General features: G+C 45.5%; 1 protein-coding gene across 3 annotated transcripts; it reads right to left on the reverse strand.

The window, feature by feature from the left end:
* Positions 1-332: 332 nt before the first annotated feature.
* On the reverse strand, positions 333-18,748 carry PRDM4 (PR/SET domain 4). 3 transcript variants are annotated; one of them, XM_080393301.1, is made up of 11 exons: positions 18,494-18,748; positions 16,729-16,862; positions 15,884-16,069; positions 13,028-13,822; positions 9,790-9,939; positions 8,455-8,594; positions 7,617-7,702; positions 6,311-6,438; positions 5,449-5,763; positions 2,935-3,103; positions 333-1,513 (listed from the first exon to the last, which is right to left on the reverse strand). In XM_080393301.1, the coding sequence occupies exons 1-11, from the start codon at positions 18,502-18,504 to the stop codon at positions 1,204-1,206; spliced, it is 2,424 nt and encodes an 807-aa protein (XP_080249427.1). In that variant the 5' UTR covers positions 18,505-18,748; the 3' UTR covers positions 333-1,203. The 3 variants fall into 3 exon arrangements, with proteins under 3 accessions (XP_080249427.1, XP_080249429.1, XP_080249428.1); XM_080393303.1 differs by having other exon boundaries at positions 8,455-8,573; positions 18,494-18,747; XM_080393302.1 differs by lacking the exon at positions 18,494-18,748 and adding an exon at positions 18,048-18,433.
* Between the last annotated feature and the right edge of the window lie 126 nt (positions 18,749-18,874).

Consider the following 18,874-nt stretch of genomic DNA (forward strand, 5'->3'; position numbering starts at 1 on the left):
TCAGCGTACAGGGAGAGGTACAGCTGAACTCAGGCAGTTTAGGGCAAGAACTGGAGCTTGTTTCACAAGAGCTTTCACCTACCTTGTCAGAGGACAGAGCTCAGCTGACTCTTCTTTTGCAGCACAGCCAGAGCCATGCAGCAAATCTTGATGGTTTGAAGACTGGTTCTTAGCTGCACCTGTTTGTGGAGGTGTTCCTGCCCATACCTACCTTACCCCAGGAAAGCTTGGGAGAGGCAGATGATTGATGGAAAAGCGGTGTTGTCTTAGCATCATCAGAAATAGGAACCTTTTTTTCCTGAATGTATAAATACTAAAAAAAGAACATTAGAAAAGAGCCACATTTTTAATTTTTTTCAAAAGAAAACAACCGCATGAAATACATCTTCATTCCATAAATAATAATAGCAGCAAACCCTCCCATCATTCTAGGTGGTAAAAGGTTTACAGCACAACAGGTAATATATACTGTAAACACTGTCTGATCATCTGTAAGCCTCTTCCTTACTGAGTCTGTACAGTCTTTACCTCTTCACCTGCTTATATGGTCAAGCGAACTGGAGTGAGAAGAGGCAATAACTGTTCTCCAAAAGCCAATGTTTGATTTTCTGTACTGGGGTAATTGCTTTGCCTGCAAATGCTGATTTCACTGGTGCTTTTTTTTTTTTTTAAACCAAAGCTTTTTTTTCTTTTTTAAAAGAAGGAAACCTGAGCTTTGCGCCAAACATCCTTCAGTGAAAAAGAATTCAAAAGCAAAAATACATCAACTGCCACACTGTTTTTTGTTTGTTTCTCAAATTGTCATGGCTTTGGCAGTTAAGGACAGCTGGCTTACACGTCACTGCAATCACTTAACTACATTTCTCGTTTGTGGCTCTTTACTCAAAGGGCTATGCAAGGTGTGTCACGTATCCCAGCACTGGATGGATTAATCTGAGTGATTTGGAAAAGAAGTATGCACAGTGTGTGAAAAAAAATGTTGCCTCACATTTCCTTCTTAGCAACTCTTCACTTGTACATGCATGATCCATTCTCATTCAGTGTTCTGGCTACAGAGTTCATTAAGCGGTGGTAGTGAAGAGACCAAAACAGTAGGAAAACGCCTCATCTGACATATGGTGTTGACTGGAGAAACAAGGAAGAGGGTTGGGTTTTTTCCTTCCCTAGTTATAACATCCAAGAAAATTTCCTTCTCTCTTCTCTTCATTTGTGTCCAGAGAGGGCATCACCTGTTGTATAGACTCCGTTGGTAATCCTACAGTCTTCAGTCCTGACAGAGTCTATTAATTCCTCCTCTGAATCCTCCTCCTCTTCCTCCTCTGGGGCTGACAGGCTGGATGTGGGGCCTTTACATATTTTTAAGTGGCGAGTGAGGTGATATTTGGTTAGATAAGCCTTGGAGCATTTTTCACAGACATAGTCCCTCTTTCCTTCATGTGAATTGAGATGCTTCTTCAGGTGATTTGTCCTCAGAAACAGCTTGTCACACTTGGGGCACTTGATCTGCCGTTCTCTGCAAGACATGAAAAAGTTAGTTTGCTTCTGCCTCAAGGCAGCTGACGCTATATTAAATATACTGTAATAAATAGTGGGGTTTATTCCTAAATCTTATTTTCAATGTACATGAAGGAGAAGCAGACCAGAAATAACAGCACTACTGCAGCACTGAAGTGTAAATACTGCTCTGTTTTCTCTCACACAGTATGTACACAAAGCCCCTATTCTCTGCTTCCCCCCCTGCCCCTGAACATCATTGGCAAAAGTCAGGCTTTTTGGATTAACTGCTAACTTGTAACCAACTGTTTTTCTTTCCTCATGGTAATTAAAGAAAACAGAATTCTACAAGGGCTTTGTTTGTTTATTTTCTGAGTAAGACCAAACTCTGGTTAAGCTCCATGTTGTGGCAAGGGCAGAGATGTTGCCATGGTGGAAGGGTTAGTCTCCCTCCTTCCCACCCTGCATAAACAGGGAAGAAAAAAAAAAACCAAAAAAAACCAAAGCTTCTGAGCGTTAACAACCCTCAGTCTGTAAATGCTAAGCAGAGGCTTACCAGACTGCACAGTCAAATTCTGTAGATGACTGTAAAAAAAGACCTCCCAGCAGCAGTGCTCCCGGCTCTGGCCATAAGAACAAGCAGCAAGTCTGTCTTGTCCGTCTCACATTCACGCGAGCTGCACTAGGCTGTCTCCTAGGCAGCAGGACAGAAGGGGCTATCGATTCCAAGTCAGTACAAGAACCAGATGCTGAAAATTAAATAAGCAGAGGGACTAGCTTTGGGCAAGCAGCCTATAAGGAAGGACATTGGACTGGGAGTAACTAAACAGGATGGAGAGAGACTCTCAGCAAAAGGAAAGATCTGGCTTGGCGGAGAACCAAGAAGCTTGGAGAGACCCATAGATAACTGGAGGAGGACCTGGGGGTGGGGATCTGCCCAGACCGGGTATCTCCCTGCAGGAAGAGCAGGAGACCAAGTGCAGGAATGAGACCTGGGGGGAGGTAAGAGCTGGGAATGGCTGCACCCCCAGCCTGGTGCTAAAATAGAGGGAGACTTCACTAACAAGCTACTTGGTGAGAATAACATTGAGGAGCTTAGGATATTTCGTGGTCATGCTGGGACGTGGGAACAGTTCTCAGCAGAGAACTAGATGTAAATCAACTAACCCCCACTCTCTTCAAAATGATGAGCATTCCAGAATGCAATTTCACAAGGTGCACGCCTGGAATTTCCTGTGTCATTAAATTCTTGCAAACAGTAGAACAGCACAACTTCAGCCAGTAACAAGGAATTTGTCCAGATTAACTTCTCTGTTGTTTAGAGGATGAAGCCATACTCCCTAGGCCAAACTGTTTGCAAACTGGAGATTCTCTCTTGAGCTGTTCAGCTTCATTATTTATTGCACTGTCTGTTCCAACGCATCCTGTGAGATCACTTACTGCGTGTGAGTGAGTACATGCTGCTTGAGGTCCTGCCTCCGCATGAATAGCTTTTCACAGTAATCGCACTTGAGATTCTTCTCCCCTGTGTGGATGACCATGTGCGATTCCAGGTGAGCCTTCTGGGTGAACGACTTGTCGCAGAGGGTACAGCGATAATTCTTCTGACCTGGGATTACAAATTGACAGTCGGTGTCCCAAGAAATACGGTAAGCAAACAAGCCTGACCACTTCTGAAAAATAAAATTTTACCCTGAAGAAAGGCAGACTCTTTGTGAACAGGACCTGTTTCCTCCTGCAGTGCCTTCAGAATCGGTGTAAAGGCCTACCTAGTTACAGTCTAGATTTAGCTATGCAAAAAACAGGCATCTGACCTCATTTCATCATTCCCAAAGCTTTTCATCCCATGCCCCCAAGCCAACAAATCCACTTCATGCTACTGTTTCAAACCACTGAGCCATTCATGTGATGCAGGGTTCTGCACTTTGTCCTTCTAAATACCACTGATCCCTCTTCCTCTGGTGCTTGTGGTCAGTTTTCCTGTGCGACAGACTTTCTGCCCCTTGCCTACACCAAGGGTGCCCCCCTGTTCTGCATACCAAAACATCACCAGTAGGCTTGTAAATTTTCCAGCAAAGAGATTCAGGCAAACACTTAACGAGACTAGGCTTACCGAAGATGAATACTTGACTAAAAATAATTGTAGCCTCTTTTTTAATATTAACCATGGTAGCCATTTAATTACTGTACATTAGTACCTCCCCCTCTCCACTTATTTCCCACAGGAACCGTATCTGATGCCTTACCGGAGCCCAACCATATCTGATGCACTGCATTGCCTTTGTCTAGAAAAACAAGTTCTCTTACTAACAAATGCACAAGTGCAAAGCTCACTGGCTCTTCGGTAACTTCTGTGGTTTATCCCACTTTCCCACTTACCTATAGATCTTCCATTATTCTTTGCCACAAATAGTTCAAATCCCCTGCACAGCACTGAATGCAGACTAAGCCTGAATACCACCTGAATTCCCCTCCCTGTGAGTACCACATTTGTACTTGGTCGGTTTATTAAAACTCCTCACTACTGAGCCCACAGCTTGCTATGCTTAACTCAAGTGCACTGAACTCCCAGGGTTATTCCCCTTCCAACTTTGTGATTTGCATTCTGTGATTCCCAATAACTATTTCAACCTTACTGGGGGGAAAGGGGGGATAAAAATACCCACACTGTTCACCTTTCACTATTTTGTTTTCCTGTTTTAATGCTCGTTTGCTGATCTGCTGGCAGTTCTCCCTTTATCCCCAAAGGCTCTAGTGATATCCAAATGCCCACAGCACGTTCAGACTTAAGTTTTCATGAGTGACAGAGCTGAGCCTTATCCACAGGAATCTGCCCCACAGTCACCAATTTCAGTCTTGTCCCATTTCCTTAAGATGAAAAACAATTCAAGTACAAAAGAGGGGAAAGATCTCAGCCCCATATTTAAGTGGACAACTTTCCACACTACAAGCTCTCAAACCCAGCTGACTTTTTCTCATGAGCAGAAGGGAACCCTTTTTTAATCATAGCTGCCAGCACTGGATCTGCTGTGTGGGAACAAAGAACTTCTGTCTCCCAGACGAAGGCTGACACTTCTTCCCAACTGTAACCAACTTCAAATCATCAAATGCTTTTAGATGTGGCACAGTCAGCCAGAAGACAGGTCTACATACTCTTCTCTGGGCACCCACACCACTGAACCCAGCAGAGTCCCACCCTACCAGCCAACGCTCCCTTGGGCAGTGCCTGGGCAGCCAGCCAGGGTGCCGCCGTTCTTACAAAGGGAGGTCGAGGGAGGCGATTCTGCCCCTCTACTCTGCTCTTGTGCAACCCCACCTGGAGCGGTGCGTCCAGTTCTAGGGTCCCCAGCACAGGAAAGACATGGACCTGTTGGAGTGGGTCCAGAAGAGAGCCACGAAAATGATCAGAGGGCCGGAGCACCTCTCCTATGAAGAAAGGCTGAGAGTGTTGGGGTTGTTCAGCCTGGGGAAGAAAAGCCTTGGGGGAGACCTTATTGCAACCTTTCAGTACTTAAAGGGACCTTATAAGAAAGGCAGAGAGAGACTTTTTACCAAGACCTGTAGTGACAGGACAAGGGGCAATGGTTTTAAACTGAAAGAGGATAGATTTAGATGGGACATAAAGAAGAAACTTTTTTACAGTGAGGGTAGTGAGACACTGCAACAGGTTACGCAGAGAAGCTGTGGATGCCCCACCATCAGAAGTGTTCAAGGCCAGGCTGGATGGGGCTGAGTGACCCAGTCTAGTGGAAGGTGTCCTTGTCCATGGCAGGGGGGTTGGACTAGATGATTATTTTAAAGGTCCCTTCCAACCCAAACCATTCTACGATTCTGTTTCTAAGAGCTTAGATCTATGGACAAAAGCCCTGCCAACTGGCCAAGGGATCAGAGAGAACAGGTCCTGCCCCAATGTTTTACTAGCACAGGCAACTCCGTAAAGTCCCCGACCCTTACCTGTGTGTATCTTGAGGTGTGTCCGTAAGTTGCTAGGATCACTGAAAGCTTTGCTACAGAAATCGCACTTGTGCGGCTTCATGCCCATGTGCCCCATGAAGTGGACGTGGAGCTTGGAAGGGGAAATGAAAGCCTGGGGGCACATGGAGCACTTCCACTTCCTTTCCTTGCCATGGCCTGGCCCATGGCTGCTGCTGTGCCCCTGACTGGGGAGGTGGCTGTGAATATGGCTGCTCAAATGGGCCTTGAAGTCCGCATAGGAAGCGCATTCCTTTCCGCAGTGGCAGATGTGCACGTCCGGATGTTCGGGGACACCTTTGGGCACAGAAGCATCACTTTTAATGAGGCACAGCAAGGCCTAACAGAGTGTGAGTGTGATCCACGTTAACACTTTGTCTGTGGTAGCAAAGCCAGCTGCAGGGATTTCTACCCCCATTCCTTTCAGCTCTGGTTCCTGCTTTTCCGCTCTTTTAGGTAGGCCACTTAAAATGTTATGAGAGGCCAAACTTTGGAATGTTTTTTAGCACAGTTCCACCAAACAACCAAAGGTGGGGAAGGATAGGAAGATCTTGAGCTAGCAAAACTCCCTTAGGACCACATCGATGAACAGAAGAAAAACAATCCTTTTTCTTTGAAACTGCAATCATTTACTCCTGATCAGTGGAATTAGATAGTGAACTGTTTCTTTTAAACGATGGTACTCCTGTAGTCATGAGATGTAAAAGGAAACTATGACATGCACCACTAGGAACTGAGAAGGAACATAATGCACTCCCCAAGTCACAGTGCCCAGAGATGGGACTAAAAGGGAATTCAAACCGAGTACTCCCTGCAGAGCTAACAAAGATGAGTGCTTACTTACCAAGTTGTCGTGCATAGTCCCGACTGTAATAGAAGAGAAGCTCATGTTCAGGTGGGATGTCCCGAGAGGTGCAAAAGTAAATTTTTCCATCGTGAGGATAAGCCACAAGATTCTGCTCTTCCCGGTTCCTACAGCAATAATGAGAGTTATGAAAAAAAAAAAAGCCCTCCAGAAATAATGACTTTTTGAGAGAGAGAAAAAAAAAGAAGGAAATTCCTATAAATAGGTCATGAGAAAACCTCAGTGCTTGTCAGCACACTATAAAACTTTCCTGTCTGTCACTTCTGTCCTTCTTTAATAAAGGAAAGTAAAGGAAAACTGGACCTTGAGAATCAATCTGCTCCACCAAATGATACATTTTTCACACCACTGCAATATCTTGCTGAGAAAACTATTAATAGACATTGGAGTGGGCTGAGAGAAGATAGTTTATGATCTCTTAAGAAACTACAAAAATACATTTTTTCATACCAACTCCCTTAAGAAATACAGAACACATGAGGAAGAAATAAGTATCAGTAATGTCTTAAAGCAAAATTATCTTCAAAAATAATTCTTGAAAAGCATTTCCAAGATCTGATGATTCATCTTCTGAAGCTGTATCTTACATACATATTTGTTCCCGGTATTTGAAACCAGCAAAAGTTCTGCCCCACTGCAGTGGGAGATCAAGCATTAACTTCTAGATTCCTGCATATGGGAGCAATGAAGCAAGTTGCAGGGGAAACCTGCTTTGTGTCACAGAGCAGTAAGAAAGGTTCAGCCTTCTCAGTGGACCATGTATGGAGCAATACTGAAGGCAGTCTGGATGGTTTTCATCACAGGCTCCAGAAAGACTGAAAAGGACAGCTCTCAGGAGTTGTAGGAGCTTGGAACTTGGCCAAAAAAACCCAGGGACACTTTCCTAATCAAGTATTAAAATCAAACAGGCAATCAACGTCAACTTCACAGCCGTATCCAAAAGGAATGGAAGAGAGGTAAGGTAATAACAAGCTAATGCACAGTAAGCTAATATAAAAAGAACCTGGTTTAAAGCTTTAGAACAAGAGAAACTAAGTATGTGGGCAGATTTGGGGCTGGTTTACTACAGCATGCATACTGATTCCCCCATAACATTCGCCACTGGGTGCTCTGTTTCATTCTCCCCACCAGTCCAAGATGTATAGATAATTCCTGAAGGTTCCTTGGTCCCGAGCTCATTACCCATCTGAGCAGTCAGTGCAGCAGTGGACATTCTCCATCACAGCCTCCTATGAGCCTGCAGCTCACACTCCAAGCTACTTGGCACAGTACAGGTGGTTCTCACCTGGCTTTGCGTACAAACATCATCCAGTTACATTCATTTTCATCAGTTGTAATGACGCAGAACTCCAGGACACCATTGTGATAGATCTACCAAGAAAAACAAACGCAATCTTAGGACAAAACACAGCAACAAATGCAGTGAAAGCCAGCTTCTCTCTTTAAGAGAGGATGTATTTACCTAGAACAAGCCAGGAGGTCTCCATTGCCATTGCCAAGACCACAGCCCTGTTCTTACTCCTTACTTTCCCCTTCACACAGAAATCTTGACCTCTCTGCTACCCAGGAGGTTACAAAACGTGTTTATCAGCATCTTTCCCACACAACACCTTTAGCTCCCAGCAGAAATGCATTTGGCCGTTTTTCTTACAAGCCAAGCCCTGTGAACAATAATGTCTGGGTAAACTGTACATGTTTATTTATATAGATCAATTTTACTTTCTGAACATGAAATGATGTGAAAAAGAAAGCTTTAAAGTGGCTTTCCTAAAACAAATCATTCATTGCCTGGGGGAACTTTCAATAAACAATGATAGAAAACAAACAAGTGCTGCCTAGTAATTCATATACAATCGCTGCTGCAACTCCGCACAAATACTGGAAAACCACATACAGCCCTTTAAAAGAAAAGGCATTAAAGAAGTTCATTGTACTTCAGGACTCATTACCAGCACATTACATGGTGTACAGCTCTGCTATGCTGATATTAAGTATTAGACAATCAAACAGCATTAATATTGATTTTTAGAAAGGATGGTAACATTAAAGCTGCTGTGTCATGTGGTGGCTTTCATCAAATAAAGGCATGCCTGCAGACTCTGTGAGCCACAACATCCACTGACCTTCCAGATGTGACTAGCTGCTTTGTCTGTCCAGTCAGCCACCTCCAGAGAATGGCTCTGCTGCCCGATCAAAGGTCCAAAACAAGTCCTTACAGGAATGGTTTCTCGTGCCCACACACCTATCAGTAAAAGACCAAAATCTGCAGAAATCAATTCTTTAAGCAACTAAACATACATAACAGAGAGGTGGGAGGCTTATGGGATAATGCTCCAGGGGGAGGATCTAGGCATAAGATCATAAAAGCTTCTACTTCACATGTAAAACACACCTAAGGCAGAGACAAGAACCACCACCACCACATGACGCTATTGGGAGCCGCTTTGTTGTAATTACAAATATTTATTTTGTTTGTCAAAAGCAAGTAATTTACTTTTCAGTAAGCTATAAAACTAAGATCCTAGCCACTTGTACCAATTAAAGTTTTCATGGCACTTTCTGCAGAAGCAGAAAATACTAGTTTCAGTAACTACATTTCGCCTACCTAATCCCCAGGAATTTCCAGAATTGTTGCTGGGCATTGTTAAGCAGCTTCTGCATTTCTCCCCAGAGGCAGCTGTATTTCTGTCATGGGCAGAGGGATTCCTGCGTGTATATTATTTATTATTAAACATTTATATATGTATAGGTCTACATGAATACACTGAATAGGTTTTAGGAATAAACTGGAAACTAGTGCAGCTTGAAAAGAACAGATGTAATCTACTCTCAACAAGCAGCATCACTAAGCAAGCCAATAATCACATTCTTCTCTAGCCTTCAGATCCTTAGGGTATTGCATTGTACTCTTCCATTTCCAGGTGACAATTGTGTGAAATACAGTAACAAGGTCCACATCCAGTGACAAGGTCACAGTCTGCATGCCAAATGTAAAGGGGGGGGAGGGGAAAAAAACACAAAAAAAGAGGCACTCGTGATCAATACTCCAATGTGAGAAACCAGAAGACCCACGGGTAACAAACCAAGCTGATGAACAAGCAGACAGAAATCTCCTTCATTATTTCTAATTGTTATCTTCCCACATATTTTAAGTGCTGTAATGTTTTCTTATCAAAGCTGTGCCTGGGCTGTTTAGCTCAATAAAAATAAACACCATACCTTGCTTGTGCTTGACCTTTTGAAGTGTTCCAGTAACACTCCAGAGTCTAGCTGCAGCCTAAGTAGTAATCAGAGGACAAGAAGCTCTTGCACAATGTAAGTCAGGGTGATTACAGAAGACAGAACCACCTCTCTATTGCAGTGTTTCTTTCCCATATTAAAATCCCTACAGTTTTGGGTTTCAGGCATTGAGTGTATTTTAAACCACTGCATAGACTACATACTAATCTGATTCTTACCCGCTTCAGCTCCCATGATAGACTGCCGAAGGACAAGCTGCTTAGGGAGAGAAAGCCTGGCTCGACTCTCTATCGGGTTGTCAGGGACAAAGGTGACGGGCCCGTGATCTGGGCAGTCTGATGGATATGCCTTGTCACACAGTGTGCACCCTGCAGAGAGGGGAAGGGACAACAGCGATTAAAAAGATGCAACGGTCCCCAAAGTGCAATCAGTTCCCAGCCAATATGCTTCAGCTCAGCTCCTGCCCAAGGCTGCTTCTATCTGGTTTATTTACTCAGAAGAATACAAACCATATTATTACAGTCAGATGGGCACCAATGCATATGTCACTGTTCCTAGCCAATTCAGATCAAATGTGAGGATATCCACCTGCCTTCCTGATGGTAAATTAATCACCTAGACTCCAGACTATCCATGCAGGGGTAATCCAGCAATGGGACAAAGTCCACTCTTCATCTAAACTACTGCAAAATAGATGGCAGTCTCCCCACAGCTGGCAGTAATGCTGATGATGGAAAAGCTATTTTCTCTCTGCTCACAAGTGAAATGACCTTTAATGGCAGAAAAATCCAAGCCATACCAAACCAAACACTTTGTAACTGGTTATGTTTTTGGAATTGACCAGGAACATGAAGAGTTTTCTTGCATGTAAAACCTCAAGGATATTCATGCAAAGGGACAGTAAGGTCTTCTTTCTAAAATTTTTCCAATTTGAAATCTCTTATCTCCATTTAAATTCAGACAATGGGCAAATCTTCATGGCAGCAAATATCTGACCTCACTGCTCATACAGTGGACCTCTGTGGGATGCCGCTGAATGGAACAAAAAAACAAAGCCCAAAGAAGAATCAGTAGCATCGCTTTCCCAATCTGTCATTCAGCATAAGTACTGCTGAAAAATAAACCAGTGGAAGTCTTCAGTCTAATAAGTTTGGGGAAAAGTACAGCATAAAATGCTCTCATCTAGAAAAACTGTGTCATTTTCATTCTCTATGAATAGAGCAACCAACAACTACTCAGCAACCACCCTCCTGATAAATCTTCATCTGAAGAAGCTCAGCTAATTAAGCAGGTTTTCCACAAAGACCTTCTTTGGCCTCTTGATGGCTCAACTCCAGTACAAGAGACCTATCACAGAAGTAGCCTCCAGCAGGCACAAAGAACAGCTCCATTATTTCTTGTTTAAAGATATTTTTGGGTCACTCCATACATCGAAGTACCAGAATCTGACCCCATACAAAGTACAGTTTGATCAACTACACAATTACAGATAGGAAGGTACTCAGAAAATTATTAGGTAGAACCTATATAAGCATTGCTTCATGTTCACAGATGACATGTAGGAGTGCAGCAACAACAGCCACCAGACCTGAGTAATGAGAAAAACTATTTGTAACAGTTGTTTCTAAGCGTTGCCTAGCACACACAGCTGCAGGTCTGTGGACTAGCTGCAAGGAAAGGCAAAGGGGAAGAAAAGCAAGTTCTAGGCATGTGACACTTCCACTTGGAAAGGTTTAGGGATTCATACATTTTTAAGAAGTTGGGAACAAAAAATGCAATATTCTACAGGAAGCAAAATTTTTCAGTTTCTGTTTCTGTTTCTGTTCTTGTCAAATAATGAGGGGGACGATCACAGTAATTACTTCTCTGATTTGAGTATCAAGAACTATAGGCAAAGATGACCAAAAAAAGGGCTAATTAAAAGTTTCACAAACATTCAGGACTGTAGCAAAGGCACACTGTTTTCTTCCCATTTAGGAACAGAGTAAAAAGTTTTCTGAAAAAGGCTCTGTCTTCTGCCTTCTCAGTAGGGAAAAAACACCGAGAGACTCTAAAACAACTCCTCCTCCTTGCTCTAACCTGTCTGGACAAAAATTCATGTTTTATTCAGAAGAATTTAAAAAACAACAGTTAAACCTTGCCAAGTCAAGGATCTATTTTGCAAATCACATGAAAGCACCAGGCATGCAATAGCCATTAAACATCCTATGAACGGGAAGCATCATCTGGGAAACTACTTAGGACTACTTTAAGTATAGTGACAACAATAGGCACATCAAATCTCACTTCAGTGAATCACCAGCGATTTCACCACCAGCATATTGGATATCATACTATTTTATCCGTTATTTGTTCAACATGCAGCAGATGCTTGTGAGAACTTCCGAGTGCATCATCTGTAAAACTCCTCCTCTAGGAGTTGTCAATTCATCACAGTTCTACATCCACCTGAATTTAAGTTGTATTTTATCCCACAGAATAGAAGTTTCAATTCAAATATCTGACTAGACACTCTGCACTAAACTGCACCTCTCCCATTGCTAACCAAGGCACTATTTCTTTCCATTTCTTAAGAAATGTTCTGCGGGCAAAGCTTGTCATAAGGCTCTGGCAGTTGTAGGGCCAGATTGCGTGCGCAAGAGCAGCACTCAGCAGTTGTAGGGCCAGACTGTGTGCAAGAGCAGCACCAGCAATGCTACCACAACTAATAAAACTGAATATAGAAGCTGGCCTTACTCTTCAGTGGTGGGAAGCCAACTGTCCCAGCAGAAGAGAACTTCACAGTTCTCAAACACCATTCCTTGAATGACAGGATTGAGGGAGTGCAATGTCCAGTGCTTCTCTCTTCCTAGAAGACCAACTAACCTCTGGACTGAAGTCCTTTGATGAGAATAATTAGAAATATTAAAAACTTCCCTCCCTCTGCTCTTTTTCCAGCAGGTCTTGTTGAGAACAACATTTTCATTATGATTGTTCATGTGTCAATGAAACTTTTGCAAAATCACATAACGTCATACTATACAACTATGCCCACTTGATGAAACGTATGGCTTGTGGTGGTGTTTGTTGTGTTTTTTTTAATGGGGCAAGAAGAGTCATTTGTGAAGCAACTGAAAGACAAAAGTCTCATTGCAAAGAATAGTATCAGCATATACACAAAAGGTCAGAGGTTCATAAATAACTCTGCTTCCAACCTCAAGGCAACATGGGAGATGGATACAAAGAGAATGACACCGATTATGTCTACTATGTCCTATCATGTCTACTTCCATTTCTACTGTCATTTCAGCATGGTTAATCAGCTGCTGCGGATGTTCCAACCTTTGAAACTTTTATTAAATAACTAAGTTTCCTTCACTGGAAATCCGTAAGACTAGCAACAAGAGTCCTGTCATCCCACCAGACAACAGCTACATTACAAACCCTACCCCAAGAAAGCAGGAAATGCGCACTTACATATGGTAAACAAGGTTGCCATGTTCTCCTTGTTTGAATTGGAGTCTTCCATTTGCAGAGAGGATGGTACAAAGGCGAGATTGTCTGCAGACACATCCACATGACTTGGCCCCATGGCTACTTCCTGATTTATGGAAGACACCGCCACTGGCTCGAGGCCGAGGCCCACTTCGTGCAAAGCTACCGAGTCCAGGGAAGCTAGGTTGTGTGAGGTAGAGAGCGCCACACTCACAGAGTTGGTGCTCATGGCCACAGTATGAATGGAGTCATTTAGTGTGCTGTCCGATATTCCTGTCACCCGCCCAGTGATGTGGTCAGGTTCCATGACGACAGGGAGTTCCAAAGTGCTACCGTGAATGGGAATGACACCGCTGTGTCCCACCGCATCCGATGTCAAGTTACTCCCCACCGTGTCTACGGCTAAAGGTTCATGGCTCCGGGAGCTGTTTGGGATCTGTGAATGATCCCCAGCTACGTCATCCATCGTAAGCTCCTCTGTCATCCCATCTGTAGAGATGGGGCTGGTTACCCTTGAAACACTCTCCATAGTGATTGCAGTATCCAGTGCTACCTCGTGGCTGTCACTCGGATGCAGATTTTGAGCACCATGCGTGTTCACTGCGCGGGAGTCCATGGAGACAATCCCTGGTTCCAGCCCCACGGTTCCACTGGGCTGGTAGGGATCTAGGGCCGAGGGATTGCTGGAGACTGACAATGCCGGATTGCTATCAACATTTATAGTGTTGGGATGGATGTACTGAGGTGGAGGTCTGTCAGCCAAGTAAGATAAGATACCTGATGGAACGAAAGGGGGAAAGAGAAGAAGAGTTCAAATCTTGAACAAAAATACCTCACCATCACAGCATAGTACATAAAAGATCTTGATCCTTGAAGACATGTTCTTTACATTATGTCCAATTAAAAAACACTGATTCCAAAACAAGGCTCACAAACATATGCCAAGCCAACACTCTTGTCAAAGTATCATTTGACAACAAATACAGAGCTTCCATCCAACAGAGCAAGTCTCTGGTTACTTGTCAAACTCCGAACAACCAAGTTTCTGGCAGCATTTAACCCAGGCTCCTCAGTACAAAGACTGAGGCCAAAAGAGGTTCTTCACATTTTAGGCACAATTTTTCATTCTCAAGAAATAGCTCACAGAGGATGAAGGACTGCTAGTGGAATCTAACATTTGATGATCCCTGATTCATCTTTGCTAGGAGCAGAAACAGTTCTCCAGGATACGTCCTTTTTGCTCAGGTGTTTAACAATGCTACCTCATTCCTCTAAGGCTAAATGACACAACTGTCCACCTCTGCCATCATCAACTGCAATTCTGAAGGATCAAGATAAGGTCTCTCAAAGGTATTGTGTGTCATCTGCTTTCTTTCCTTACATGAAAAGTATGGGGTTTTTTTCTCCTAAAATAACAGCCCAGTTAAAATTAAATCCAAAACCCTAACATCCTTTTCAGCAGTTCTGGGAAGTTGCTCAATGTCAATCAATCTTGGAACTTAAGATATGAAAAACCACTAACCTGGTATTTACATAATACCAACTTCTCTTCTTGGACAAAGCTAAAAAAAAAAAAGTCTTTGGAGGAAATACATCAGCACATTCAAGTAAACAGTACTTCCAGTGGAGACAGAGACAGATTTTGCAGATTCTGTGAGATCTGAGTCAGCATGTTTCTTTTTGGCCTTGAACCCTGTGAGCCATTTGTTCTGTAAGTTTTCCTTTCAAACATGTCCGTTATTACAAGGATACAAGCACAGCTATTCTTTCTGCAGCATAACCCCATTAAAAATGGCTAAGCCAAGAAATGGACAGTTCAATTTAACCAGGTGCATCAAATACTTCTGCATGCCGTGCTGCCTTGTGGCTTGAACAAGGAAGATCCTTGAAGGCAGTAAGATGACTGATGGAAGACCCCTATGAAACATCAGACTAAACATCACACAGACTAGAAAGAAAAAGAAAACATTTCCGCATAAATTATTCCAGCTCAGAAGAATGGCAAATACCTTTGGTCCTCAAATGCACTGTCTCCTCCTCTACTCTTTGCCCACAAAATGGGCAGGCATGTAATGCAGTAAGAAAGGTTATCCTAAGCAGCTCGCAATTTCACCCACTAGTCAACAGGTAGCTGGGTGAGATCTGGGCTGCTGTATTTTTTTTCCTAAGCTGGGTTAAACTAACAACGCTCACTGGGTGACCTTGAAGAAGTTTATCTATCCCCTTCCACCCTGTCAATCTTAGCTACGAAACAAAACAAGGACTAAACTTAAGGTTTGAATTTCTGTGCCTTCATACACTAACATGTAAAATTCTACGCTCTAAAACACACACAAGAGAGGAATCAAGATAGAAATCAGTATGCTAGGCCTTTGGAAATCAACCTTGAACAAAAATGAAGAAAAACTATGCCATGGGTGGGGAAAAGCCCAAACTCCTCAGTTGGTGGCTTGCTCTTTTTGAGCTTTAAACTACTGTAACCTACTATTATGTACATATTAAGTACTGCTTCAGACTACAGGGAAAAAAAAAGAAGCAGCTTTTGAGCTACAAGCCATTTAAGATAGAAACCAGGCATGCTTTGGTTTCTGTTCATCTTAAAAACAAGGCAGCAACAGGAGTGATCAGAGGTTTGGTTTAAATAGAAAACGCCCTGCAGTTCTCTTTGTACACATGTACAGCAACAGACCTGAAAATAAAGGTGTGTAAATGATGCAACAGATTCCAGACACACTCAGGGAATTTACAGCTCTGCAAAACAGTCGGTCTTGCCTGCTTCAGGACAGAAACAGGTGGCTCTCAAAACAATTTCTCTGTTCCCCATCCATCAACACTTACCAGGTAGAATGTGTCTGAAATAGCTGCTCTCCAGGTGAGGGTATGGTGGCGGAGGTAGGGTGTAGTTTCTCTCTGGTATACCACACATCACTCCTCGATCCCCAATACCCATTGGGAGCATCAGAGACAGAGCAGAGGGCAAGGAACTCAAGGAGGGGCCCAAGTTTGGAATTGCAACAGGCAAGCCTGTGAAAGAAAATGCCCATTTAAATTCAATGGAACTACTTCAGCTTATGAACACACAAGCTAACGAAGAGGTTACTAACTCCTCAGGAGCTCCCCATAGAAGTACAGTATGGTACCGTCAAAGTAAGGTGGTAAGCTTCAAGGAAAGGATCACAGTTACCACAGCAGAGAAGCACACCTGGAATGTGGCTAGATCTTTTTTGGATACATTACGTAGGGCCTGCTTCTACTTTACAATTGTGAAGGACTTTTGTCTGTGTAGCCCTCTGAAAAAACAAAGCTGGAAAAAGTTTTGCTTTACACATGAACAACCATTATTTTCACCTGAGTGAAGACAAACATAAATGGACACAGATTTGCAGGTAGTTTTTATTTCAAAGGATTCTGCTATCACCCACCAACCCACAGTGGAAACCACTCCATTAGAACAAAAAAACACTCTCATTAAGGTGTAAGCCTGGTAAGCACACATCGCTTTTGCTTTGCCCACGTAAGGATGGCTTAAGGTCTATCCTTCCCCAATTCTGCATCACCTCATTACCTGCTAAAGCCATGACTTGCTATCAGAGCAAGCGCTGCTACCCAGTTACAAACATCCCTGTGACAGTAAAACACAGAGCATGAGCTGTCACACCCTTTGCGGGAGCTTTCTCCATTACCTGGTGCTGGTATGGCGTTGTGAGTGGGTGATGCTGCCAATCCCAAGTGACTCCCCGAGACAGGCAGGGCATTGCTCACAGAGGATGAGGTCAGCTGGTCCATCCCTACAGGACTCAAGTTCATTTCATTCATTCTGGGCCCAGGGAACAGAGGGGGGAGGGGAAAAAGAAAAACAGAAGCGAGAGCATTCCTGATTACTGACTGTACTTCGGTGAGGTAGGGCTGAGCAAACAAACTCAAAATCAGATATTGACATGTAAAAACTCTGCCTTAGAAAGCTAAGCATAAAGCACATTAGCCACTCGCTCTGTGATCACATCACAATCAATACATATTAATCATATTAGATAGCAATAACCAGGATTAAAAGCCAGTTCAAAAACACAAATCAGACCATAGCTTTTTCCTTGCCATCCAGAAAACAAAGCCTCAGTCGTAGTAGTCAAAGCCACTATGTCTAAAGTATTGTGAACACAGATCCATGTACAAGCTGAATGTCACAGTTACTCAGGCGATGGCACGAGATTCATAGTTTGTGACTTCTGGATGCTACATTCATGTTCAAAAACCAAAGTCAGGGAAGAGGAGAGCAAAAGATCAGTTAAAAATAGTAATGGACACAAAACCTCTAATTCACCATCAGCTCGACCAGGCCAATAGTGACAAGAGTCACCACTGCAGTAGAGCCATTGTATAGTTTTAACAGGCTGCCTCAGTCTGGTTTTGCAGACATGGCATATGCCCCTATCACATTAGAGACTAGCACCATGGATAATCTGTTATTTTGGAGCTATCAACCGGTAGTTCTTGAGAGCCTTTAACTCTCAAGCTACTCAAGTGGGCACACACCATATGTGCGGCTGTAGAGCTGCAGGAACCACCCGGCTGCCCAGCCACCCAAATCCCCAGCCCGGGGAGAAACCACGCCAGCTCGGGGCATGTCTGTCCTCTGGGGTCTGAAACCACACATGCAGCCCAAACCGGTCCCTGGGGATGGGGATGCCAAGAAGATGTCACCTCCTAATTGTCAACAACTTTGCAAGCTCTGCCTGGCCTTTGCTCTGTCCACTCTGGCACTCCTGCCCACGCACCAGCTCCCGGCCGGAGTCTACAGGGCCAGAGCGCCCGGCTGCCCCCAACAGCGCTCACAGCCCCGCAACGAGTCCCCGCAGCCCCCACCCGACCCCAGCTCGGGTGCCCCCGCAAGCATCGGGCCCGAGCTGTCGCCGTGCCGACCGGGAGCCGGAGCTCGGGCTGCCGCTCCAGTACGGCCAGGTACCGCTCACCCTGGGAAAACGGCCAAATGCACCAAACTCACACAAGTCAACCCGACGGCCCGAGCCCGCAAACGGCGCCGACGACTTTCATCTCGCTTCTGGCCGCTCTGCGCACCGCGCCGCCCCCTGCCCCACTCGCCCGCAGGGGCTCCGCGGGGACGGCGCCGAGAGGTCCGGCTGCCCGGCGGGGCAGGGGTATCCCCGCCGGCCCCCACGGCTGCTGAGGGGCGGCGATGCCCGAGGGAGGGGGAGAGGGACCCACCACCCTCGCCCCGGGACCGAGGGGCGGCGAAGCACCGGGGCCAAGCCTCGGGGCCTGCGAGAGGCGCTGACCGCTTGGCGACCCCCTCCCCTCCTCGCCCTCGGCCGGAGTGCGCGCCGCCGCCGCAAGGCCGGAGGTGCCCGTCCCCCGCCCCGCCCGGCCGCCGTCCCGCCCGCCTCCCACGGCCCCCGCTCCCCCGAGCCCGGCGGACGCGAGGGCGCTCACCTGGGGTGCATGAGGCCCGGCGGCTCGCCCGGCGGCGGAGCGGCCGCAGCCGCATCAGGGCCCTCAGCCCCGGCCCGCCGCCGCCCCTCGGGCAGGCGCCTGCCCCCGGCCCCGGCCCGAGCCCCAGCCCCGGCCCGGCCGCAACCACCGCCGCCGCCGCCTCATGGGCGGGGCCCCGAGCAGCGCGGGCCCGGCCGCGGGGGGGGAGCGCGGAGGAGGAGGCGGGAGAGGGCGGCGGTGATGGCGGCGGCGGCGGCGGGAGGGGGACGGGGGCCGCTTCCGCCGCCGCGCGCCACATCCAGGAAGCGGCGCCACCGCCCCGGGGCTCGGCCGCTCCCCGCCCGCCGCCGCCGGGGTCCGTGACGGGGCGGGCCCGGCCGC

This window comes from Falco punctatus (assembly GCF_963210335.1).
Source record: "Falco punctatus genome assembly, chromosome: 6".
Taxonomy (NCBI): domain Eukaryota; kingdom Metazoa; phylum Chordata; class Aves; order Falconiformes; family Falconidae; genus Falco; species Falco punctatus.

Excerpts from the sequence above, each read along its gene's own strand:
- PRDM4 (XM_080393301.1), bottom strand. Across the intron at positions 13,823-15,883 it reads TTTCAGACACATTCTACCTG|GTATCTTATCTTACTTGGCT; the intron begins GTAAGTGTTGAT and ends TCGTTCCATCAG. Across the intron at positions 7,703-8,454 it reads CAGCTAGTCACATCTGGAAG|ATCTATCACAATGGTGTCCT; the intron begins GTCAGTGGATGT and ends TTTTCTTGGTAG.